Source organism: Halichoeres trimaculatus, unplaced genomic scaffold (genome assembly GCF_033239565.1).
Source record: "Halichoeres trimaculatus isolate MK-OKI-2021-1 unplaced genomic scaffold, fHalTri1.1 fHalTri1_scaffold_11, whole genome shotgun sequence".
NCBI classification, from domain to species: domain Eukaryota; kingdom Metazoa; phylum Chordata; class Actinopteri; order Labriformes; family Labridae; genus Halichoeres; species Halichoeres trimaculatus.
Genome location: NW_027437189.1, coordinates 21497537 through 21523750, shown reverse-complemented (window position 1 = coordinate 21523750; position 26214 = coordinate 21497537). Strand labels below are relative to the sequence as shown.

The window sequence follows — 26214 nt, the reverse complement described above, 5'->3', positions numbered from 1 at the left end:
ATTGGGTTGAGCAGGAGCGGATAGATTTTTGCCACGTATAGGTCTCTATGACAACACCATGTCAGCTTAAGATGTTAAGTAGTGAGAAGAGAGATCTGTGTTTTTGTCTGCTGAAAATGATTTCTGAGATTAATTTTGTAGCGATAGTGGACACAGGAGCCTAACTGTCAGACAGAAAAGGACTGAAGAGCAGAAGAAAGCTAAACGGAAGACTGATACAGCTAGGGCTGAACAATTTTGGAAAATAATCTAATTGCGATTTTTGGGACCAATATTGCGATTTAGCATGTGATTTTTTTGGGTGGATGTTTATCTTCTGCATTATTCACTAAACACAAGCAATAAATCATTCTATAGTAAGACAGGGCTTGAAGACCTCCGGCATAGTGCCGGAAATCCGGCGTAGACAAACCTGCCAGATTGTGAAATCCTGCAGGTCGGTCTGGCTGCCCTCCGTTGATTTCACTCGATCGAGTTCCGACTGAACCAGTCAGAAAAGAGAGGCGGGAGCTGCAGAGAGCAGCTCCCGCCTCTCTTTGACAAACAAGCAGCAGCGGCCCAAATCCGCTACGTCATACCGTGGCTTGATGCGTATTGGTCTATGATGAGTGTGACTGGCAGAACGATCGTCCAATATGGCACTGTCCGTCTAATTTGTCAGATAAATGTGCTTCGTGAAGAGAGCAATTAATGACGGAGGCGGAGAGCAGAAGCGGAGTAGCAACCCCTTATAATGAAGCAGTGATATTGAGAGATGTTTTTGGACAACAAAGAAGCTTGGCTTCAGAGAGCAAGTTTACCACGTAAGCGGGATACCCGCTCGAAAACTGCGCCGCCAGCGAGTCTGTCATCACGCAATCGGGCGCGCATGGATGTATTTTTCATCCATGCGAATTTCAGTAAAACCGTCACTCCTACTAGCGACTTCGGCGGGTTGAATTATTTAATTGTAGTTTTCTGAAACGGCATCTGAAATACTAAACCCATTGCAGTATGAGACGACGACACCACAACTCCCACGAGCACTGCCTGCACACAGTGTTTGCTCATTGGTCCCCTCGCAAAGTCTTCTACTGACAGGCGCCCCAGACGCGCTGGTCTTCAGCCTTCGTCTCGGACACTGTGACAGCTCCCGGTGTTTAGCGCCTGATAACGTGTTTTAAAACTTCCTCGCGTCTTGCTTGCCATCTATGGTAAACGGATTCCGGGATTTAAGTCACAATCTAGCGCCAAATATTCCGTAACTTGTTAAAAGTAAGGACGTTTATCAGATGGAGCTCATTTAAGCTCACAGTGCTCCGTTCTCACCAGTAACACTCACCTAGAGCAGGGGAGGAGGAGAAGACAGGAGGACACGTAGAGAAGTGAAACTGACCATAGATATGAGAAGCCGTAGGAACAGTATTTAAACCTCCTAATAAACAAACATTTTAAAAGTTTTATGTAAAAAGTTCACTCTGGAAATAGTGTAAACAAACCAAATCATTCTAAATAAATGAAACTTATGGTCCAGTGTGACTTATGTACGTTGTTTTCGTCTTCATGACGCATTTTTTGACTGATACGACCTCAAAAAATGTATGATAGTACTACGAAGTGACTTGTAGTCCAGAAAGTATGGTACTAGTTTATTAGTGAAAAATTGCTGTTGTAAATAAATATTAAAGTAGACAGTGTTTCTAAAAAGCTTTTTCAGTTTAGTTTTTATTTTTTCAATTAATCTTCAGCCTTCACAACTTTCATTGAATGCAATATTATGCTCCTCCTTTAATTACTTTGTTTCAATAGTCTGCATATTTTCATATTTGAGGAGCACAACCATTTCAGAGCTGAATACCTGATTTAGGTAGTCTTTATTTGAGTGTGCACAGGGGTCATTTATATTTAAAAAGGTTGTTAATCTATTACAAGTAAACTTTAGCATTTCATCATCCGCCTTGATCATATCAAACATAATTATCCAACAACAAAATTGTTGACCCTACCAGAAGCGATGGCCACAGGTACTTATGCTGTATCGCTGACTGACCGTTTGTGTGAACAAAAAATTAGTGTTGCTGTGTTTAATGTTGTTTTTATTATTATTATTATTATTATTATTATTATTATTATTATTATTATTATTTATAAAAACAATATTAAACGCAGTAAACCCCCCCCCGCTTTCAGGCACAGGATTTTTTCCTGCTTCAAGCCCTGGTAAGACCAACGCAATAAAAGAAACTGTCAACATTCAAGTCTTTCCTGTAGGCCAGGTCTACATATTAAGATGTAATGAGATGAATTGATACGAACAACATCTTTACTTAGCTTAACAATTACAGCAGAATATTGACTGATTGATTTGACTTCAAACCTTGTAGACGTATGACATAATTATCATTAAATACCTTAAATAAAATCAGAGAAAGGAACAAAGCACTGCAGAACAACAGGCCTGCTATGAACAATAACTTGAATGAAAAATAACCACGATTCCTCTCCTCTGTGAATCCCACGCTAAATAAACTGCAGAAATGTAAATAAGACCTGATCTCTGGCTCAACCACTGAAATACGTTAACATGTGGATGCACTTTTAAAATGCACTTCTAAACTTTTTCTTTTTTTTAAATTACAGTCTTTGCGGTTTGAAAATTACATTCTCTTACATTACAATATTGGTTTAAATTTGATGAATTGTTTAGCCCTAGATACAGCCCAAGCTAAAGGCTAACACATGGGCTAAACTTTTAGTGATAATGTTCATTCCAACCCACAGTCAGCAGTTATTCTGCAGTGGTCTGTTCAAACTTGAGAGTCTATCAATAAAATGAAGAGTGAGGTTACGTTAGCTCTGATTGGTGGATGACTGGCAGGACATAACCAGGATTTACTAATGTTACACATTACGGACATGTCCTAGAGTACCAGACTGCCAGCTACGCTAAATATAGACAGCTATTAAACTACATACAAACTGACGGTGTTTAGGCTACTTATTGTGATGTTAGCCTACAGAAATGTTGGAGCACTGGGCTGCCGACAGCACTACATATAGCCGGCTGCTACTTGTATCCAATAAAAAGTTGTCTTGAGCAAAGAAAATGTGTTTCGATCCAATCTCCATTTAATCCCAAAACAAACACACGTCTTGCTAAAAAGGATTTACAATAGTGTGAAGAGTCTCCGAACCATCAGGTGGCGAGGCAGTCCAGTATCTTAAACATAGGAGTATCAATTTGTAGAATAAGTTACAGTGTGATTTGATGTCAGTTTTACACTTGTTTTAAACCAATGATTTGGTGAGACTGATGTGATTTCTGTGTACTGTATTGACCGTTTATATCTAGGGAATACTTTGGGATGCCTGTGGATTGATTTAGAGAGATTTCTTAAAGAGCATTTGCAAGACAACGGCAATCATTCAGCGCAGTGATCCTGTCCTCTGAGATTTCCCAGTAGCTGCCTGCTGTGACAGATGGGACTTACCTGCCTTACAAACACACACTGCGCCCACACTACATGGATGCTCACAGATCTCCACACCAGTTTACTCGTGAATTATTTGTTTAAGGGGTAGGATTTCTCCACATTTCAGTGGGTTGCTCAATCGGGAAAATAATGAAATGGAAATGAGGCTCCCCAGAGAGAGCACAGGCTTCCATACAGCCTGCTCAAGTCTGAGGAGCTGTCCAGATGCTGAAAGAGCATCAGGGAGCCTCTCTGTTAGTAATGTGAGTCAGTGGCTCTGGAGGAACCAGTATAACCAGGGGAAATAAACTGTTCATCCATAGCCTGTGACATCTCCTTATTTTTATGAGCTGTCAACTTGAGGCAGGAATTTCACATCTAGCTGCTTTATCAATTCTGATCCAGTGCTTAAAGAGCTAGTTCTATTCATTCGGATTTCACCTGTTTCACCTAACACGGACTAATGCAGCACTCCCTCGGTGCTTATTTATTTTCTCTGAGAGGCTTTTAACGCTAATTTGGAGCGGAATAACGATCTATCTAGCCACAGATCAAAAGCCTGAATCTGCAACGAGTGTCAGTCGCAGCCTCATATGTGGGAGAATGCAGACAGGAGGGGTGGAGTTCACAGCTTTGACTTTTCAAACGCTGCTCTGGCAGAAGAGCTCATTCTTTGCAGGGAAACAGCGGAGTTGGCGCTGATGCGTTCTGGCATGTGATCCCACTTTGGTTAAATCAATTCCCCCGCTGCTGCAGCCTCCCATTAAACTTTCCATGCTGTTGCCCGTCCAATGGACAGCACTTAGGAGGTTTGTCTGGACCGTATTAGCTCTTGCTTGCTCGCCCGCTGCGCTCCAGCTCTCCTCCATCGTCGGCTCTCCAGGTTCAGAGGGACTCACACGGCCCGGGGAGCTGGCCCGGGTCTCCTGCACGCATGGAGGGAGACGTTATGGACAAAGTTGAGGCCACGGCGCCAGTCTGTGACTTCGACCCTATCAGTGGGAGTATCCCAGCGACCAAAGTGGAGATCACCGTATCGTGCAGGTAAGCGCAGTCCGATGCTGGTGCAGCCGTCTCTGCAGCACGGTTTGTGGAGCTCCCCGCGCTTTGGTTTCGTTGGGTAACTTTAAGCTGTAACGTGTCGCTTTTCATTTCGTTTTGGAGAACATTGCCTCACAGTCGCCCACGTAAAGTCTCAAAAGAAATAAAGCGCTTTTACCCTTTGAATGATAAACATAGACTAAACAAAGTCTAATAGATAAAACCAATGCAGAAGTCCGCTTTATATCTCTGACAAGTGGAGGTATTTTTGACAGTTTTGTGAAAACTGAAAAATAAACCTTAAAAAAGAAAGTGAAGAAGTCGTTCCTCGCTGCTAAAACTTATATTCATTTGGGCTTGTGTTGTGCTTTTTTCGAAGGCTTTGATGTTTATTTCGGTGAATTCCTATCTCTGCCGTAGAGTCCACAGCGCTTTGTTTGTGTTTGCGCGCGCTTGTCGCGTGGCACAGGCATATCGACCGTCGTTGAGTTTGTTGGCGTGCCTGAGAGGTTTCCCCCTGAGGCTGTGTGACACGTGAAGAGGTTTTATCGCCTGGTAGGTTCTGAAAAACATCACTCTTTAGGGCAGGGGGCAAAAAAGTATAAAACACTGGTTAATATTTCCGCAGTCGTTCATTATTATATTTAATAGACACCCTGTACCCTTCCCCAAATCCACCAAAATGCAATTAAGACGGCAAGTGCCTCAGCTGGATGGGTGGGGCAGTGCTTGATGCAGGTAGTGTCTACTGTATGCAGCTGCAGATGTCGTAAAGTGGCTCCATGTAGGTCGACAAGAACACTTGATGCACTTTTAATTAACATAGCTCATGGAAATTGGTGTTAATCCCCGGTTTCTGGGCTTCCCATGTTGTGCTTCATTTTACCATAACCTACAGTGTTTAGCTCCATGTAGCCTGGAGCTGCATCTGTGTAATATGTATGTAAATTCATATCTGTTGCTACTGAAACTGATTCCAGAGAGATTTCAGAAATTAATGTAAAGTAAAGCTGCTGGCAAGGGAGATTTATTAACCAAACACCCTGCTGCAATTGCTGTCTTCACCCCTGTGTCTTCTGTTCCCTTCACGCTTTCTCTATTTCTTGCTGTTATATGAAGGTGAGACTGTTTTGTTGTCATTCTTGTTGCAAACACTGCTTTGTTATCCCGTTAAAATTGTGTAGCTGAAACCCCATGGCGTTGTTTAAACATGAGCAATAAAAACAGATGAAGGATATTAACAAATTAATCAGTTTTTAAAACAGGTTTGTTAACCTAAACAGAGAGCACAGATTGAAGAGATGGTGCAGCTTTTCAAGGAGGGTAGGCGGGTTAAAGGAGATAAGCATCATTGTGCCTTTATTAGGTCTACTGCCAGATCTGCTGTTACGTAACAATTGTTTAATTTTGCTGAAATGTGCTTGATGCCTGTGCGTTTGTGTGTGTGTGTGTGTGTGTGTGTGTGTGTGTGTGTGTGTGGTGGGTGGAGGGGGTCATGTTTTTTGCACTTACACCTTTGAACTTTAAACCATGCTCTGTGACGATGCCTCTGGCTGTGTCGCTCTGCTGCTCCCTTGTCTGTCATTAATGCCACTCCAAACAATGAATTGCTCCAGGAGACAGTTTGATAGAAAAGAGAAAATAATTTCAGCTTTCAACAGACCTCAAAACATTGTTTCCAGAGATTGCTACAATCGCCCATGTGGACCTCTGCGGACCGCACCAAAGATAAAAAACTGGACACCTGAAAAGTCAGGGCCATAATAGCCAGAAATACACAGCCGAGCACGAAGCAGCTTCTTTCACCGTTTAAACTGTGTGTTTGGAGCATCCAAGAGAAATAAAAAGAAACACACGGTGTTACATTGTGGCAAGCACAAGCTCCACAACTCTGTGTAATTGATTTGGTAAGCCTGAAAGCTCTGAGGTTGCAGCGCACATGGAGTTGAATGGCGCTGTGCCGCCCTACAGGCATTCTCATAACCCTGTGCCAATATCGCAGGGAGCTTCCTGAAAAACTGGAGGGATTGAAGCATACAACCCTGTTTCAAGACAACTCCGTAATGCTGTGATGGCACAATGTTCCCCATCTGTGAGTCTGATTGGTTTTTGCCCACAGGTCAGCCAGTTAGCTGTGTTCAGAGTTTGTGCGTCTAATCTGTGAAGGGTACACTCACACGCAGCACCAAGATGTCCCTTAAAACTCAAGAGGCCTCTGTATGCTGACATCTGCTCGCCAAAGTCGTGCCATTGAATACAGTTCAGTGGGTTGAGCCAGTGGCCCCATGGTGGGCCATGATTCCAGGTTCTTACATAGCACCAATAAAGAGTGCACATTAATTAATATTTAAGTAGCTCTTATGAATAATTCAGAAGATATGGGGTTTGCAACGACGCGCCTTAATGATGAAGAAAGTGTGAAGTATGAATCCTGCTGGATTGTAAATTGTGCTCTCTTTATGTCTCAGCATATGAGACTGTCCCAGAGTTGATATGTACAAAGACGTCAGGGAAAGGCTCCCACAGAAAAAAAATCTGTTGAGCTGAACAAACACGCTCACTGACAAATATTTGCCAATGGACATGGGGCTCCATAATCAATGAACAGATCGCTTGAACTGTGTTTCTTATTGGTTCATCATAGCAGAAATCCATGAACTGGATTTGAATAATGATTTGTTTAACGTGTGTACATCACAATGAAGGAGCTTTGTTGATAAAATTGACACCCCTGACAGAAGTGTACAATGCTTATCAGAACAAGACAAAGGACAAAAAAGTTCTTGCTCTTGAAGATTGCTTTTTGGTGTCTCATTTGGTAGTTTCTATCCTGAGCAGAGCAAAGGGAAGGGAAATAAGGATATTGATGTGCCCAGAGCTGTACCCTGCATCAACGTGAGGTGAGGACATGATTTACTCTCTAGTCCTACATAAGGATATACAAGGACACAGATTGGGTTTTATTCTGGTCCAATTTGATAACAGAGAGCGCAATATAGAAATTTATTGGTGCTTCGCAAGGTTCCACAACATGCCCCATGAATGTTGTTAGAAGTGAAATCAGCTGACAAAGCCGCCTCCTCTCAGCTGCCTTCAGCTTCCCACCTGGCAGCTTGAACATGGAAACTTTATCAGCCCCCATTGCCCTATTTCATCAGAATGAATTCAGTGCATCTGGTGCCCCTCTGGAGCTCCATGTAACCATTCATCTGCTGTGATAGATTGGTTAGAGTAGCACTGCATCCAATCGATGCATTCCATGGCTGGGGGGATCTAACCCTACCAGGTCCCTCCCCTCCCGAGGGATTCATTACCAGGTGAAATTCACAACAGGTCACATGGCTGCCAGCATCCCGTGACAAATATCTGCAGCAGAGGATCTCGGGTGAATGAGGTCTCTGATTGCTGTTCCCTGGGGTCACTCTGAAAACTTGGGTATGCCTCTTGATCTGAGCTCTTCCTGTGGCAATCATTGCAGCCTCGGGGGGAGGCCTAATGAAATCATCAGGACGATTAGGATGTGTGGCAGCTCTGCTCGATCTGTCAAAAACAATTGCTTCAGCAGAGCAATTTGGATTCAAGCTGTGATACAACCTATTGTTTATTTGAAGGCTTTAACCCAGCTGCTGTTGTGGTGTTAATTGTGGTTGTAGCTCTTGATGCCATTCAGTCATTGTCAAATCTCTTAATCAAATCCTGTGACCCCATTTTGAGGTTTAACATCTTTTTGTTTTGCACTGGGACAGTTTGAATTGGGCTAATTTGCATTGTGCAAGAGGATAAAATATTCATAAAAGATCTCTGAAGTGAGAGAGAAATTTCAATTTGCAGTGTTTCTGCTGTGAAACTCTTTTCATATCGTGTTCTGGGTTAAGACTGACCTGGGGCGAGCTGGCAGCTTTTGTCTTGCAGGGAGGCTTATGTATGTGAGTGAGTGATGTGTCGCATCTGTTTTGGGAATCCGGGCTGAGAGACACAAAGGTGCCAAGAGGAGGCAGTTTCTTTTTTTATTTCCTCCAATTTCGGGGATGTTAAGATTGCAGCAGTGGAGCTTCACAGGTTGACGAAGCAGATAATTATGCATGAACCCCTGACACAGTGAAAATGAGTTTGGATCCCGGGCACTTGGCTTAGGGTGGTGTCGGTGTTATTAATATATCCTCATTTGGGATCAATGGCAGAGGGGGATCCCATGGAAACACAGTTGTGGTGCCGTGTAGGTGGATAATAACACTCTGCGTGTTGCCTGTGTCATCTAAAAGTGTTGATTGGAAAGACGGGAAAAGTCATGGGTGTAGTGTAGCTATGAGAACTCAAAGCAGCCCCTCTGGGCTCAAAAGTATCAAGCGGCCTTTGTCGCTATTTTCAGTGGACCTCGAGGGTCAGCAGAGTATGTTATTGGTTTTATGTGTTGGGGGATATTTGACCCAGTGTCACAGCTTGTCTTGGAAATGTGAAAGCTGGTGACAGATTTGTAAAAGTGTGACAGGTTGCTTTGTAAAAACCTCTCCACTCTTGTTGCATACAGTATGTTGAAGGTCTCTAACGTGCTGACGGTTGTAGCCTTGGGCCTTGACAAACTCTATTTTGTCAACACACTGTCCTATGTGAATTAAAAATGTTTCTGTTAGATAAATTAAAATGAATATGTGAAACTGTAGCTGAAGGGGACATTTTTTCCACTGTGGGTGAGAATTGGTGTGTGGTGTTGAAAAGGATGAATACAAAACAATTTTCACTGGAGGAAAAACGATTAAAATTGACATAAAGGGCAAAGAATAATAAATAGATAACTAAATAAGCACAGATTAATAAGCAAAAGGAATCCATCTGAAAGAATTGGCGCTCCACAAATCGTAAAAGAATAAAATCCAAACTTCTTCCATTTCCTATCGAGACTCAACTTCCACTAACCACCAGTCAGAAAGCCCCGTTCTTGATAATACATCCATCTATCCAAACTTGCATCAATCAGTGTGTCATTTTTTTGTGAGTGCTGAGTATACTTTGTGATGACATCCACTATTGAGATTGCACTCGACTGAATTCCCACTTTTCCATCTGCTCTTTAATATCAGTTATTGCATATACGCTCCACTCAGCCTGATATGTTCTCCATCTACATCCTGTGAAGAACGTGGTTAATGTGTTCTTCCAAAGATATGTGCAGCATGGGTTTTGTCATGAATCACACAGATGATGGGAAATTGGCGTGAATTCACAGATGGTGAAGTGCAAAGTGCTCTGCCAGGGTTATAACAGCCATACTGTATAGTATCAGTGGGTGCATCTCCCTTAGCTGCCTGTGTGAAAAAAAACACTTTTCTCTGCACAAACCTCGAGCTGTTACATCAAGCAATTAGCACTGGAGTTATCCCCTTGTTGGATGTTAGTCACACACCAAAAGCCGATCTCAAACAGGAAGTCAAAACCTATCTGCATTCTTACTACCAGAGGAGCAGTTTTGTGACTGAGATTGTGTCGGTGCCCACAAGACGGCCGCCTGGGGAGTGCTCTGCTGCAGGCACTGTCGACCTGGAGATCCCAGGTTGAACAGAAACTGAATAATTAAACAGATGGATGAGAAGAAGACACCTGGTGCCATCAAAGTGAAGGTCAGCAGATGTGTCTGTATGTAACTAATAAAGGGACAGGGCTGCATGTGGAATAATAAAAATGTGAGTTTGTAAGACTCAGACAGAAGAAACCGTCACGTTTTTCTTAAGGGTTAGTTATGCAACATGGGCAGATATTTAGTCAGTTATTCCATTTGGTTCATGTTGCTGTAATGTGCCTTGAAAGCATACATCAGGTGACCTCTCCTGCATAATGCATATATTCGTTTTTCATGACTGAAAAAAATACCCTCAAGCATAAATGAATTTTTCAGTGTAAATAATGGGTTTCTGTAAAGGCTCAGCAGACCTTTACAATAGCATATACTCCCCTTGTTTGTTTTCCTGGCTCTTTGACCCCTGAACAGCTGCTTAAGTGAGGCTTAGACAAAACGTAGCCCTGCCGACCTCTTGGCGTGTGAGTGGAAAGAGAATGTCTGCCCTCTGTTCAAATACAGAGGAGGGAGGAGCGAGTGACGTGACTCTGTAGCCTTGAACATTTAAAACATCCTTCACTTCCTCCCCAAGCCTCCCCCTTTGTCTCCAATGTAATACAAAGACATTTCTTCCTCTGACCGTGCCAGGGACTTGACTTTCAGTCTGTGTGTTGTGTCCTCTGAAGAACCAATGAGGCGGCAGCTCATGCTGGAATAGACCAGTGTGCTTCAAGACTATTTAAAAACCCCTTCCCTCTGAATTAGATGCTATTTCTCCAAGGTGCCAATTATGATTTTGACAAGTCTTAGAAAGTGGAGGGGAATTAAGGAGCTGCCTGACAGTACGGCACTGCAGGTGCAGAAATTAATTCCCATGTTTCTAAGTTTAATGATCAGCCACACGGACCAGGGAGCTCCTAAAATATCCCAAGGGAGTAGACCAAGTGGTAGCACGCACTCCTAATGTGTTCTTTTGAATAAGAGTTTGGCAGTCAGTCACATTTAGAGGTCAAGGCTCCGTCACATTTGCTGTAGAGGAAACATTTTCTATGTTTCAGCCAAATGAAATGCTTTTTTTGACTCACTAAAACAAGCGACTGTTTCCTTTAAGAGCACATGCTTTTTGGGGTACAGCTAAGCCAGGACTTGAAGATGTTCCTGGTACAGTTTCATTTATTTAAGTGTGCACAACCAATCACTAGCTTTATTCACTTACCATTTAACTTCCTCTTTATTACTTTCCTTGAGATCATTACACAAAAAAGCTGCTTGACTTGATTTCTCAAGTGAAATGAAATTAAACTTCTTGTTTTGTTTTGTTTTTTTTGTATTGCACTCCAGACTCTTGCTCTTCATGTAATGAAATACTGAATGCACAAGTGACAAGAGGAGATTATTATACTCAGAGTAATGAAGGTGGGAGATCAAGAGGAATAGGATTTTTTTTGTTGCCATTTTTTATTGATGTTTTTCAAATTACGTAGTCGTAATGACAGTACTGGAGTGTGAAACATGGAGAGTGGGAAACTTTGCTCAAAAAGTGGCTCTAATTACTTTTGTCCTACTTTCAATAAAACTTGTCTCCACTGGTTTCCAGGATAATGATCTTCTGTTATCCCTCTGAGATTTGACATGTGATGGAGTTACCCAAGGCAGCATTGTTTCAGTGAAGGCACATGGACTATCTGGGATGTTGATAATCATCCTGTGACACTGTGGTGTGTTCACTGACCAAACGCACTGTGAGATGGTGATGCATTGGTTCTAAAACTAAAAGGAAATTTCTATGTTCAGTGACATCAAATAAATGAAATACGATTTTAATTCAAAAACATCAAAATGCAAAAATGTATAATAATGAAATGATATGAAACATTTCATGTCTGTATTTTAACTTCACCAAAACGTTATCAATGCCATTTTTGATGCCATAACAAATTTTTATAATACAAATTTTTCAGTGCCAGTGTTGCTTCTTTCAGGACATGTTTCAATGCCAAATTTTATTTTCAAAACCAAACATTTAAGTCATCTTTTTGGCTCCATAATTTTCAATACCGGTATGTTTACTTATTATTCAAGCAATTTTTAAGTTTTATTTTACTATTTTTGTTTTTTAAAATATAAACGTTATGCATATATTAGGGGGAGAAAGGCAGAGATTTGGTAAAAAAAGATACATGTGCATAAATTCGCTACAGTTAACAAATCTCTCCAAAATCACTTTTGTTACCACTAAAAACAAAAAGCGGCTTTGACCCATCAGGTTTTGCATGTGATAATGTGTTTAATGTTGCCAGGGGTCCCACAACTTTTTTATTTGAGGGCCATGTCACTTTGTTCTGGAGTAACTACAGGTGTTATTGTTGAGATGGATGTTAACCCCGGAGGATTTGTTATGGCTATATATTTGCTGTGCGTAGTGAGGGGTTTTGGAAAAGACACATTTTTGAAAGACTTTTTTTGGAAATGTGATTTTGGAATTGTTCTCTGGGCTGGGCCGAATGTGGTGAGAAGCTGTATCTGATCCAATCAAATGCATGTTGAATTGACATTACCAAACATCTTTTTTGTTTAATGCTGGCTGCGGCTATTGTAGTTTTGTATTTCTACAAGCAAAGTGAGTTTTAGCAAATCAAAGGAATGAGCTTTTTTTTCTGCAGTAACACTCAGAAAAAGAGAAACAATCAGCCTCTTTCTTGTGCTGCATTTTTCTCTTTTGGGCTTAAATATAGGACAGGTCATGTTCAGGCAGCTTGCTTAAGGATAATGGATGCCAAACAATAACAGGTGAATACAAAGAGCCATTTAGTCATGGATGACTCTGTTATCTCTACTGATAATTACACTGTCAATGTTTTAACTGTAGTCAGGTCAGCCTAAAGGTAACTCTCAGCTTAAAGCTGCATGTATTATCCCCTCCTCCGTGTACCTCTGTGGTGGAGAGTTTTGTGTCCAGGAATGTTGAATTGTGTGCACATGAATGATGTCCCCGTTGCAGGAATTCAGTACTGAAATCTCATCTATATTCATTGAAATCCCGAGGTGCCCTACAGGGACAGGGATTGTTCTGAACTGCGAGCTAGTTATTTATCGACTCTGCTCATAATCAGGAAACAGGAAAAAGAAGTATTTATAGGCTTTAGCATCAAACTGATGTGCAAATGAGATCACTGTAACCATCTGGAAAAGAGTCTTTCAACTGAAACGTTGAATGGAGGGATTTATGGCTGCACAAACTTCAGTTTTAAAGGTTATGTCTTGCTTTTGTGGCTCCCATACAGTGACAGAAAGAGATACTGCAGGCAATGAATTTTCAGGGAAATCAAAAAATCCTCCATCTCTAAGAAAAACACACAAATCACGCCTTGAATTGGCTTTAAATAATGTTCAAATGAATAATACTAATGCTGATTGCATCTGAAATGAGTCAATGGGCCAATCAGAGAGCAGCGCAGCTTGAAAAGGTGTCTGATGAAGAGAACTGGATTGTCCCCCTAGAGCGAGTCATACTATGCTTATTTTAAGGTTTGGAGGATTGTAAGTCATTTGATTTGCAGTCGTAGCCTGATTTCAGACTGAGGGAGCTTGAAAGGGGCCTGGTCTAATGAGGGTGGCACGCGTAGTGAGAACTTGATCAGCTGTTTACACGTATGTGACATCCTCTGCAGTGACACCAGGATGCTACATGAGGTTTGTTTCTTACTGAGCCCCTGGCTGAATATGAACCTGTTTAATGTGCTGAGAAACATGTTGCTGTGAGTGGTAGACTCATTGTGTATGTCCTCTGTGTTATGGCTTGTTGCTTTCTGCCCCGAGGACAGAGTCAAACAGCGTGACTCCTCACCTCCTTATTCTGCAGCATTGCGAAGCTGTGATAGAGCTCGATGTGTTAAATGTCACACTCTCCACTGTGTTGTCATCCAAAACAGGACTGGATATCCTCCATTCAGTTCTATCAAAGTTAGGGTAAGCCAAGGAACTCACAAAGAACAAAGGGAGGTGGATAGATTCTGAAATTAGAGAGCCTCCTGTTTCAGACTATTCTAAATGTGGGACACATAGATCATGGAAAGATAGCGTATTGCTTGGTGCCCTGTGTATGTGTTATTGTAGAGAAAAAAGCTAAAATTGACTCTAAAAGTGTTGTGCCAGTATGTTTAATACATCTCTTCTTTTTATTGCAGCCACTTCTCCAAAATTGTTGCTGCAGAAACCGTCTTTTACTCTGATATGCATAGGCAATCGAAAAATCATGTAAAGCCTCGACAAATAAGAAATAAAACAGCAGGATGCTGTTTGCAGTGCTGTTGAAACACAGACTATGAACCTCAATAGTTCCAGTTCAGCTCCTGGCTGCATGTGTGTGCTTACTCTCTGCCCCCATTTTCTGTCTCTCTCCAGCTGATTTATCTTATAAAGACAAAGAACTCAGATATATGACAAGTCATATTCGAATGAAACAGCAAAGCCACCCTCAAAAACACTAAACTCAAAGCAGTTTTGTTTCCTTGCATTAGAAAGTGTTGATATTTGCTCTTATGATTAATAAAAATCATCTACTGATTAAATACAAAGAAATGTTCTTTTGTGCTTTTTGTTTGTCCAATTTATTCTAAGTGTTTTTCTGAAACAAGAAATTGGGAAAGATTTTTAATTAATTTTGGTGAAAGCTGAGGTGAAGGACACTTTGAAGAAGGTTTCATTTTAAGGGACATTTTTTTGCACTGTACTCAGACACTACCCTTGAAGACTTGTAGCGTGTATGTCACGATTGTCTTCTATGTAGTTTCTTTTAATGATGTGATATAAATGCAACTTTTCCTCCTGCCTTTACATGGTAAAGGGTAAAGACATGTGCAGCTCCAGTAACAGTATGCATTCTAAAGGTTTGGGATCGTACTTTTATTTCTATGGGCCCCTCTGCCTGGAGGTTCTGTCTGTCCTTTTACTGAACTCCAGTGTGCTGTACAGCTCACAGGCAAAAAAAAAAAACTCAAGGACTGTGTGGTTTACTGAGATCTCTGTGTTTCTGAATAACCATGCTATTATATTGTTGCTTTTGTGTGGCATATTCTGAAAGGAGGCTCTTACATGTGCATGAAAGAGAATGGGGCCTCTGAATTGTTACACAGGTTTGAGGGAAATTTATTCTAACAACAGAAAAAAGCCAGGTTTTCTTCTTTTCATTTGGGCTGTTTCTCTCTTTTTCAGGAACCTTTTGGACCGAGACACTTTCTCCAAATCTGATCCACGTGAGTACACAGCTTTAATATGATGCTTTTTTAAGCAAAGAGTCCAATTCATAGACACGTCCTCTTCTTTATAAAGCTTTAGGGCCTGTGTGCAGTATGGATATCTTTTGCTCTTGTAGCACTCAACCTCAATTTCAGAGCGCTCCTTACCTCACCTGCAACAGTTTCACGGTTACCAAAGCACATCTGCTATCCTGTCCAGCAGAAAAGATTGAATCTCTTTAAAATTGCTCTTTTGTGTCAGATTGTAAATAATTTTTTCAAAGAGCAGTTAAAAAAAAGAAATTGTGATGTAGCATTCGCAGTTACTCCAAAATTGTCCCCTCGAAAAAAGGGATGTCGCCAATTTCTCCATTGACATCCCTATGAGTTCATGAGTAAGGATGCCTTACAGTAGCCACGTTTACATGAGGAGTTTTTTGTCTTTCTGAATGACTTTTCCGAAAACAATAGTATACATGGAAAGGAATATTACAATCTCTGGTCTACATGCACCGCTATAATCAAACAGAATACTTAATGGGGCATGTGCACATCACGTGATTTATCAAAGCCGGAGGACGACAGTTTTTTTTTTATCACGGTATTGCAATACTCCGTATTGCGAGTGTCCGTCCAGTCTTGAAATTATGTTCAGTTCTTCAAAGTTTGGATCAAAAGCAAACTTTCCTCCAGTGCTGACGGCTCGCCGCCATTTTTAAAATTGAGGAACGTCTCTAGTTGCGTCTTACGTCATATCTGAGCATGCGCTGAAAGAACGCACCCTGACAACTTTCCATTTGAGTGGAAACATGATACCTCAATCGGTTCGGGAAAGAAATATTCCACCCCTGTGAAACCGATTAAATGTCCATTCGGATTGGCACTTTTCTTTCGGAATGAGGTGTATACAAAGGTTAAATTCTTTCCGTTTGAGCAAATAAACCGAATGAAAGCGGAATATTCGGGTCCATGTATACGTGGCTAGTGAGGTGATTTTGCTTTGCTGATGTAGGCATCCACAATACTGAACTGTTTTGGTGCTGCCAGTGCAAAAAAACAAAAAAAACCCCCCAAAAACGTTAGTGTACACAGGCCCTTACTTTTATCTTTTGCTGACTTAAGCTTTGATTCAGTTTACTCTGCTTTTCCAAATTGTTCCCTTAATACGTGCATATCATTTGCACAGTAATGTGACATCCTCTCCTCCCTGAGAGCCACAGAAAGTTCCGTAATGTGCGCAGGTTGTACACACCAGCCTTTGAATACCAATGGGTGTCATTTGGTGAGACACATCGGGTTCCTCTGTGAAGGCATTTTCTTTGTTACTCCCAGAAGGATAGAGCCAGTAGGAGGCATTTAACATAATAGGGAGGAGGTTCAAGCCCTTGTGTAAATAAGCTGGTGGGAAAATATCACACTGGCACTGTTTTGTATTCCCCTGAAGATGAAGCTCAGAATATATGACAGGTCACGTCCTCCTGTTCGGCCGCCTCAGCTTCATTTAAAATCAAAAAGGAATCAGGAGAATCTCACGGTCAAGAAATTGTGTTTTGATTGCATGGCTTAAATAGTGCTATATGAATCCTCTACCCTGCTTTAGAGCTTTGCTTTCATGTGGACATCACGCCCAGAATTTGATGTGGCACAGCATCATCTAGCAAGACGTTCACTCTGCTGCCAAGGCGGGGAGGATAATTAATGATAAATGTCAGCAAAGAAGGAACAAAACAAACAACATTTAGAGGCTGGATGCTTGATTGAAATGCTTTAGTAACAACCCACTTCTCTCTCATCTCTTCTCAGTGGTGGTGTTATACACTCAGGGTGTGGAGTGTAAACAATGGAGAGAGGTAAGAGATCCTCGCTTTAATTCTGTCAACAAATCTCCATCAGTCTGGTCTCATCATCATGACAGCTCCTACTATGTTTACACCCCAGCGTCCTCACCCCCCTTCTCTTTCTCAAGGTAAATGCTGTGAGTGCTAATCGTTGACATTGATTGACCCTGTGAATGTCCATATGCTGGTCAGCACTGTGTTCACTGTGACTGATGGGCTGATTAAGGTGACAGCTACTTGTATTGATAAAGATTTACCTTTGTGGTACAGCCCCCTCTAGCTGTTGACCAGTCGGCTTAGATGAGGCTGGAGTCAGACAGAGTAGAGGGAGGCAGACTGTGGTAAGGGATCATTCTGGGATTATTTTAGCCCTTTATTCTTAAAAGGGAGCCATACAGAGAAATCATCAAGAAGAGGAGTTAAACCAAAAATTAATTCCCCCTTTAGATAGAGCTTCTTTGAGCCAGGGGGTTGAAGTAAACAGATTCATCATAAACAACTTGGTCAATAATGTACATACATGCTGCCAGCGGCTGTGAGGCGGATAGTTTTTCCATTCTGAAATCCTGTTTGACTGAATAGGAACGCTTTGTGTGTTACCTCCTCAGAGACTTCAGTGTCATGCTGGTGCTCTGTGGTGTGACACAACAGATTAAAAAATTGAAAACACTCGCCTCCAAGATGTCAAAGGTTAGGGTTATGATCTTAGAAGAGAGGAGAGATAAACATGAAGGTGTCAACCTCACAACACAAGTGGATGACATGAATTTCAAAAATAAATGAGAAAAGATAGATCTTACTATTAAATGGTGAGGCTACACACACCCCCACAGTTATGTTGACCTGCTGTACTTGTGAGGACTGTCACAGGTGTAACGCATTTCACTACTACATCCAACTCAAAGCTCAAATCTAAAGCAATAGCACCACAAACTGGGTTTGTGGGTGAAAAGGTGCTTCTATGCTTTTTTTGTCCTTGCACTCGTGAGAAAAACAGCACATATTTTATGCTTTAAAGGCATAGTCAGAGCCAGGAGATGTGTAACTTGGCATAAAAACCTGAAACAGGTAGCCTCGACCCTTTAACTTTCACTTTTAAATGAAAGGAGTATGAAGTCTGTTTAATTTTGAACACTTTAATATTCCATTCAAGAAAAAAAACTAAAAATTAAATTTTTATTTTTTTATATAGTTAGAACACCAAGCTCAGAAACCACAAAAATCCCAATAAAGTTTTACTGCATGCATTACATTTTCAATGAGATGTAGTGACTCCAGAAGTGCTCTACCAAACGGTGAAAGGTTAAAGGGTTACCATCCTAAGACCCTGTGTTACACATATGTGAATATTACATTTCTGCCTTATCACTTAATGATAACACTTTTTTTCAAATACTTTTTATTTAGTCCTTTTTTTCATTTAACATTGAAAACAAAAACAGAGACATACAAGACACAGAACAGAAAATGTGGGGTACATCTTGGCTTAAACAACTTGAATATTTATGTATCATATCTGGGTCCGTTGTTGAAAAATGAAAATCATGAAGATGTAGCGTCTTTTTCTGCTGTTGTGAAGAGTATCCATTTCTCCCATCTCTTGGTAAAAATTGTCCCTTGAAGTCTTTATCCCACCACTGTTTAAAACCAGAATCATTCAATCCAGGCTGAAACTTTGGGTCCAGGGTAGGCCATCTTAATATTTCACAACACCTGCCAAATTATATTCTTTTACAACTTTACTATGATCAGGCTTTGTTTGATAATTTCATTGTTGCTTCTTTGATAAAAATTGTTCACCTTATCACCCAATGTTGTATGAAGCTGGAAGTTTTCTATATTCAGTTCAATAATTTCCCATTTGGCCTGGTAAAAAGGACAGCACAGGCAAAGAAGATATCTCACCTGGGCTGCATAAAAATATTGCCTCAAGTCAGGTAAGGACATACCACCATCCTCTTTATTTAGCAGGAGGGTTTTATATCTGATCCTCGGTCTCTTACCTGCCCAAATAAACCTAGAAATCAACTTATCCCAAGATCTAAATTGTGACTCTGGAATTATATGTGGAATTGATTGGAAAAGATTTAAAAGTCTCGGCAACAATATCATCTTGATTATCTCTATTCGTGTAACAAAATCCAGGCCAAATGCAGACCTACGCCTAATGTCTCTTGAAATGCTAACATTTAATAGGTTGTAGTTGATCTCAAAAGTTTTCTGGAGTTCTTTTGCAATTATCACACCAAGATACTTAATTGTTTTTGCCCCCCAGTTAATTGTGTATTTATCTTTTATTACTTGACTTGGATAGAAATTTAGCGGGAAGATTTGGGTCTTTGTCATATTTAATTTCTAGCCTGAATATTGACCAAAATCCTCTAATATAGCCATAAGGTTAGGAAATGTGTCCTCAGGATTTTGGAGAATAACAATAACGTCATCCGCAAAAAGTTCAATGATGTGTTCTTGGCCTCCAATATTTATCCCTTTCAAAGTGTTACTCTGCCTGATCATTTGTGCCAGTGGCTCGATAATGATTGCAAACAAAGTAGGGCTCAATGAAACACTTTTGACCGTAACTTCCGTACTAAGATCAAGTTTAGTGATTACACTTACTTGTTCTTACTTATCCCACATAGAAATAAGAAATTAATAATGAACACCAGACAAAAGCCCAGGTCTCAGGAGGGTTTATAATGTTAACAGTTAAAAGATCAGCCAAGCAGCAGTTAGGAATGGGATCTGATTTTCGCACATATTTGGACTGAGACACAAATAATCACTTATTTAATGATGCATTTTAAATAAAATGATTAAAAGAGAAATGACAAAATGGTTCACTTTTATTCAGACTTAAAAAGTGTATTTTTCAATTGTTCCTCATTTGAAAGCTGTTTGCTGATAAGCAATAAAATAAAAAAAATAGGGCTGGGCAATGATTAAAACTTTTAACCGTAATTAATCGCATGATTTCCCTGATTAATCATAATTAATCGCATTGTGAAAGTGCCATAACATCTGTCATTCAAACACTAAATCAGTACTTGTTATACAGTAATAGTTAAATCACATATTTAGTGCAAATCAAATTTACAAAATGTAAATACAAAATTAAAGCTTATTGCCACTGTCAGAGCATTAAAGTGATACTCCGGGATGGAACAAGTTGGGTCCTATCACAAGGTTTAGGGCAGAAATTACCCCTACAGCAGTGTTTTTGTGCAGCAGAAGCCCAGAGCGCACGCACCAAACACCCCCTCCCTGCTCCTCTGCCGGTTTCCTCTGCACTCAGACGGGGCCATATTTTACTTGACCAAAAACACAAATAAACGGACTCCCACCGAAAAAGTCTGATATCGGTCTGCATTCACTCTTTATTTAGAGAATTTTCACTGCATTACTTTCACTGAAAACACCACTAAATAAGGCTCTAGTTCTCATCATGTCTCTTCGTCCTGGCAGACTACCTGCGTTTGTTCATATCTGGCACGCCGTGCGCGCGGACTGATACACTAAGCGGCAAGCGCCTTTAAGTTCCGTGGCGTTGCCCCTCTTCTACATGCTTGTTTTGGTTACTCATCGTGTTTTTCCGCCAATTTCACTTCCGGTTCCACCACGGTCAGCAACAGACATTTACAAAATAAAAGCACGTGAGCAACATGCACTAATGTGCGATAAAATATTCAACGGGGTTAATAGATTGACGGGTTAAAGCGAAAATAACGCGTTAACTTGCCCAGCACTAAAAAAAAAGCATTAGTACAAGTTTCTGATAAACACAGTGCTCTAAAATGTGGACCTCAAAGGTTTCTATGTGGCACTCTTTGAAATATCAACAAAAAGATGAAGGGCAAACATGGCATTTAACTAGCTGGTATATCTACAACAACCAAGCAGGGTCATCTCTCCTCGCCTGCATGTTAACACGCAGTAGAGGGTTCCTATACTAGCCACCGGCATCCTTACAGCTCATCTGGTGTCGTGTTATGTTTCATTGTTTCCTATTAAACCACCAGTGTAAAATCTAGATGTCAGAGCTTTATTGGGGTTATTTGTTGGTCTGTTTCTCGGTCCAGTGCAGTAACATCGTGAAATCCCTGTTGGCTCCCTGTCAACCAGTCAATAACAACAAAACAGTGCAGGGTGTTTCTGGAAATGCTGTTCTCACCCTCATATGAAGAATTGAGGCCAAAACAAGATGTCTCCCTTGTAAGCAGTACACTCACCCTCAGGGGTTTTAAACTTTGAGAAACCATCAGAAATCTTTGAACCTTTAGAAAAACTGATGTAGATTACTGCTTATAAAAATAAACTGGAAGAGGCTGTTTTATGAAGTATCAGGGTTTTTTACTTATACGTAGAATCTTATTTTATTACTTATACTCTTTTCTTTAGGTTTGTGTGCTTGTCATTACTTGTGATGTGTCTGATTGTCATTTCTACTAAGTGGACTGCACAATGAATTCCCAGAAGAAGTAATTAACACCAATAATTGACTTAATAACGAATCTGCTGGGTGTTTGATCAATTGTTGAATGGATTTCCTGATTAAGTGAGTGGGCTGAGTGCTTCACTGCTCGCCTTTTTGCAGTGGTACTCGCTCCAAGGAAGTGCTGCTTAAACGTTGTCATTTCTAAACCTACATGTTCCAGGAGAGGTCAGCTGTCCTCTGCTTGACACAGAACCTAGATTAAACAGCTTCATTCCTTTTACGAGAGCCAGGGATGAAAATGCAAATGTTGACAAGCATAAGCTGGAAGAGCCTCCTACCTGTCACCTCCACTTACACTGCCCCACCTCGAGCTGACACTGTGGGTGCAGCCTGAACACATCTCCTTGTAAGAGATGAAGGCGTGTGTTTCCGGTGCAGTTGACAGCTGACTTTGTTGAGCTGCAGAGTCAAGCTGTGCAGTATTGATAAAGCTAAGCGCCTCTTTTGCCCCTCTGTCATGTTGGAGCGTTTTTGTTCCTCAGAGACTGGAAATAGTTGATTGGAGCCCCTTTCACTGCTACACCCACCGTCTGTAATTTATTTATCTTCAGCTGGGCAAACTCTCACCTCCAACAGCTTCTACATCAAACGCTCAAAGATAAATCAGGTTTTGATTCTCGAATGATGCCTTCATCAGCTCCTCTTGAGACTAGTGCCCTTTATCAAATATGTAGAAGTGTGGCTGCTGTCAGTCTTTCTGTTACACACAGTTTAAAGTCATGATCTTAAACTCCTTCATCATTTATTGCTGCGACTGCATGACAGGTCTTTCCTCATTTAACGGCTTTCACTTTACTGAGCAGTTGACACAATATCACTGCTCTAAATTCAGCAAACCCCTGCCTTCCCTCTTCCAGTCGAACTTCAAGACGTGTATCTTTTTAACCATGATGAATTTTCTGACATTGAAGCTCTCAATGTTTCTTATTTAGGGTTATTGGAAGGGAAAAAGTGCCAGCTCTGAGATAAATCACAACAGGCTCTCTTTTTTGGGATGGTTGACAGTTAATTGTGGTGCTTTGCAACTTTGGCTTTGCAGGCTGACAGTGCACTCGCCTAGGTAGGAATAATGTGTGCATTGGGAGATCTGTTATTTCCTCGGGGTGGCTATTCTTTGCTCTGGTGCTGCTTCTTCCTTTGTTTAGTTTGGCCTGAGACCAAACTGAATAAGCTATCAGCCCCCCTGCTGCCGCTCGTATCATTGAAATAGACTCCTGTCCGCTCTGTGGAGCTTTCACCTCCTTCGCATGTGCAGCTGGAAGGCAGCTCTCACACTGTCTGACGGGGTGGAGGAGGAAGAGCCATGCAGCAGTTAAACTTTTATGAGTTTTGACACACTTTTATATCCACTGGCTGGTGACACTCAGGCAAAAAAATTCCCAGACTGTTGTATGTAACGCAGAATCTAGCTCTGCTGGAATAGTCCTCGTCGTCCTTGGATTGAAAGTACCCCTCTGCTGTAACACACCTCCTCTCCTGTAGAGCCCCGCTTTGAGTCTTACCCCCACCTGATGTAATCACAGAGGTGTGAGCCTGTAATCCTGCTGTTTCATCTCCTCATTAAGCCCTCGCACTGCTATTATTAATTCGATGTGTCAGTTTATGGTAACCCTTTCTACTGCAGATGCTTTATTAATGCAGCTCAGCATCACTTCTCTGACTTTGAATTATTCATTTTGGATACAATTAACATGCCCGTGCTTGTGCTAGGGGCTGCAACACTTTCAGTGTCTGTTGATTTGTTTATCAGCACATCATCTCATCACAGGGGCTCGCTGTGTCGCACTGATAAATCACTTTTTACTGTCTGTGCTGGCAGTTTTCCATTTTCCTCTTAACACCAGGGAACAGGAGATAGCTCACCATCTTTCTGTCATTTGTGACACTTCCTTTCTCTAAAGAAAAATGTGAAAGCTAATGTTTTTCTCTGCCGTAGCCTCCTGTCCCACACCCTCAGCCTCTTGTTTTGAAGTGGCTCAGAGAGCGACGGTGGCGCAAATGTGGTATTAATTGAATTAGTGTAATTGGACTCAATAAAGTGCTTTCCTCAGGCTCACTCAACCCCAGCACATGGAGGAAAAAAAAGTGGAAAGGAAGAGCTGACACTGTGTGATCGCTGACTCCTGTTAATCAAATCTGAGCTTATCCAAAGTCGTGAGTTCACACAGTTGCCGGGGGAGAATGGAGGGGGTGGGTTGAGGTAATAGAGCAGTAGATGTAGTTTCTGTGTGACTGCATGATGTGCTGTCTCAGTGCTCTGCTCTCATATCTTCCTCAACTGTGTTTTTTTTTTCCTCTCTCCTGGTGATGATCTAGTTTGGGAGAACAGAAGTGATAGACAACACGCTAAACCCAGACTTCGTCAGGAAGTACATCCTGGACTACTTCTTTGAGGAGAAGCAGAACCTGCGCTTTGACGTGTGAGTTATGTGTTTGATCTGGTTCACCGAGAAAACACACTCCACATTCACCCTCCCTTAACCCTGTCCTCCATTCCTCCTCTTTGTTCCCATCACAAAATTTAAATCTCTCCCCTATGCACTCTCCACTCTTTCATCCCCCTTCTTCTTTCCCCGGCACTCATTTTCTCTCACCTTTTCTCTCCTCCTCCCCTCATCACCAGCTCGGCTCCCTCCTGAGGAATTATTCATTGGCATAGTCGCTCAATAGTCATCCGTTGAAGGGAGATTGGTATAAGGGTGATAAATATTTCATATAAAGTTTTATCCTTAATCTCCCTGCTGCTAAGCAGAGCAAATGTCTGAAAAACCCAAGTCCCATAAAAACGCACAAAGACCTCTCGTCCTCCCCCCTATCACATATTACTGTCTTCCTTTTTTTTGAAAAGGCCAGACTAGTGAGAGGGTCAGGGAGGTGCAGCTTCATTTTGAGATCTCAGGGAACAGTGTCAGGATCATTTTCTCAGCCCCCACCCCCCTTTCCTTAAGGAGCACAGATATGCCTCCAAAAACCTGTCCCTTTATTCCTCTCCCTTCAAGCGCGAGGTCTCTAGTGGACTAGTTTTCACAGCGCTGCAAGTCTCTGAGGATTTTCAGACACTTAATGAATTCATTTTGTGTATTACTATAATACAACACTGAAACAGCAGCAGAGGAAGTGCATCCCCTCACAATTATTCTTACTAATTTACATCTCCTCTTAATGACAGAGGTGGGAGCCAGGGCATTCACAGGTTTAATTACTTTCACATTGAATTTGACTGGCAGGTGTTTCAGACTTTTCTCGCTTTAGTTGATGGTTTCAACATGATCCCTCTGGCAAAGGATGGAAATTACATTAGTAAACTGTAGAGTGATTTCTTTAATTAACCTTCATTATCGCTTACCTGTTTCTTTCTTTCCCTGGTCTTTCCTTTTTTTTCCCTCCGCGTTAGTCCTGGCGTGTGATTGACAGGCAGAGGATGCCCCCACAGCAGCCGTGTGTTTCTTTATAAGCTACTGTACTAAGAAGACCTTACAGTATATTTCCCATGTCTTTATCTATTTGACTTGTTGCTTCTGTTTGATTCCAGATATGATATTGACTCAAAAAGTCCAGATCTTGCAAAACATGTAAGTAAAAAACTTTCTCTTTTTATCTGTGAGTTTGACATCACATTTTCTCTCAGTATTTGCTTGAACTGTTTCAAGTGCACGCCTCCAACATTAAGGTTTTATGCAAACCAACAAAGATGGTGTCTTCACATTCAAATATACTTTTAGTTAATTAGAAAAAATGACGCTTCACCAGCAAAGATTGTCCATTTTTCTTTTAAATCCAAATGCTGGGGTTTGTAAATGAGGTGTTTTATTTCTCCAGAGCCAGTTTCATTTGCATCCAGCATTTTCTTGTTACCTCTTAATTTAGACGAGAAATGAAGCATTGCACATCATTATCAAAGCCTCTCAACACATTTCCCTGTATGCGCTCTGAAGCCGTTTGCAGTTTAAAATGGTCATTTGCAAGACAGGAGGCATTTTTCAGAAAAGTTCACTTTACTTAAATGGCTAATTTTTAGAAAGAGGCGGCTCTTTATTGTCAGATAAACAATCAGGTAAGCACTTACTAAACACAAACACACAGACATATGGAGCAATGACCTGCGGAGCTGGGTTTGCATACTGCTGAATCTCCATCCTCTGTAATTCTTCTCTCACTCTGAAGCTTTAAGTGTTGTGTTTCTGCATTGTGCTGCATGCTTTGGAAACCCTCTCCTGTCCTTTTTATTCTCTTTTTCTTTCATTCTCTCTCCCTCTGAGAGTCTCAGACTCTCCACCCTCTGCTGTTACCATTCTACCTACCTGCTCTTTCACATATCTACCCTACTTTTGCTCTCCCTTCGTGCACTCTGTTGATGACAGTCTGGTATTTGAGTCGTGTGCCTTCTGTTCCATGATATGCTCTGTTGTGTCACCGCTGCTGCCTGGTATCTCTCTCTTCCTCTTCCTCCTTCTCCACCCCGGAAGCCAACCGACTTTAACGTACGTGTCTGCCTCAGATGTCCTTATTTATAACCGTACAATTCATACAACATAACTGAACTCCTTACCGTCTCTCCTTGTCACCCCTCTATGAACTGCTGGAACGCCCCCATCCTTTG

At 41.3% G+C, this 26214-nt stretch overlaps 1 protein-coding gene across 2 annotated transcripts in view; it reads left to right on the top strand.

Annotated features, from left to right (window-relative positions):
* Positions 1–3948: 3948 nt before the first annotated feature.
* The window catches only part of cpne5a (copine Va), a 98259-nt gene continuing 75993 nt past the window's right edge, over positions 3949–26214 (top strand). The window contains exons 1-6 of one of the 2 annotated variants that reach the window (XM_074681220.1): positions 3956–4496; positions 15259–15299; positions 17085–17131; positions 23931–24034; positions 25147–25186; positions 26081–26095. In XM_074681220.1, coding sequence (XP_074537321.1) covers positions 4387–4496; positions 15259–15299; positions 17085–17131; positions 23931–24034; positions 25147–25186; positions 26081–26095 — 357 coding nt within the window. In that variant the 5' untranslated portion in view covers positions 3956–4386. Of the gene's footprint in view, positions 4497–15258; positions 15300–17084; positions 17132–23930; positions 24035–25146; positions 25187–26080; positions 26096–26214 lie in introns of both variants that reach the window. The other variant, XM_074681221.1, reaches the window with a different exon arrangement.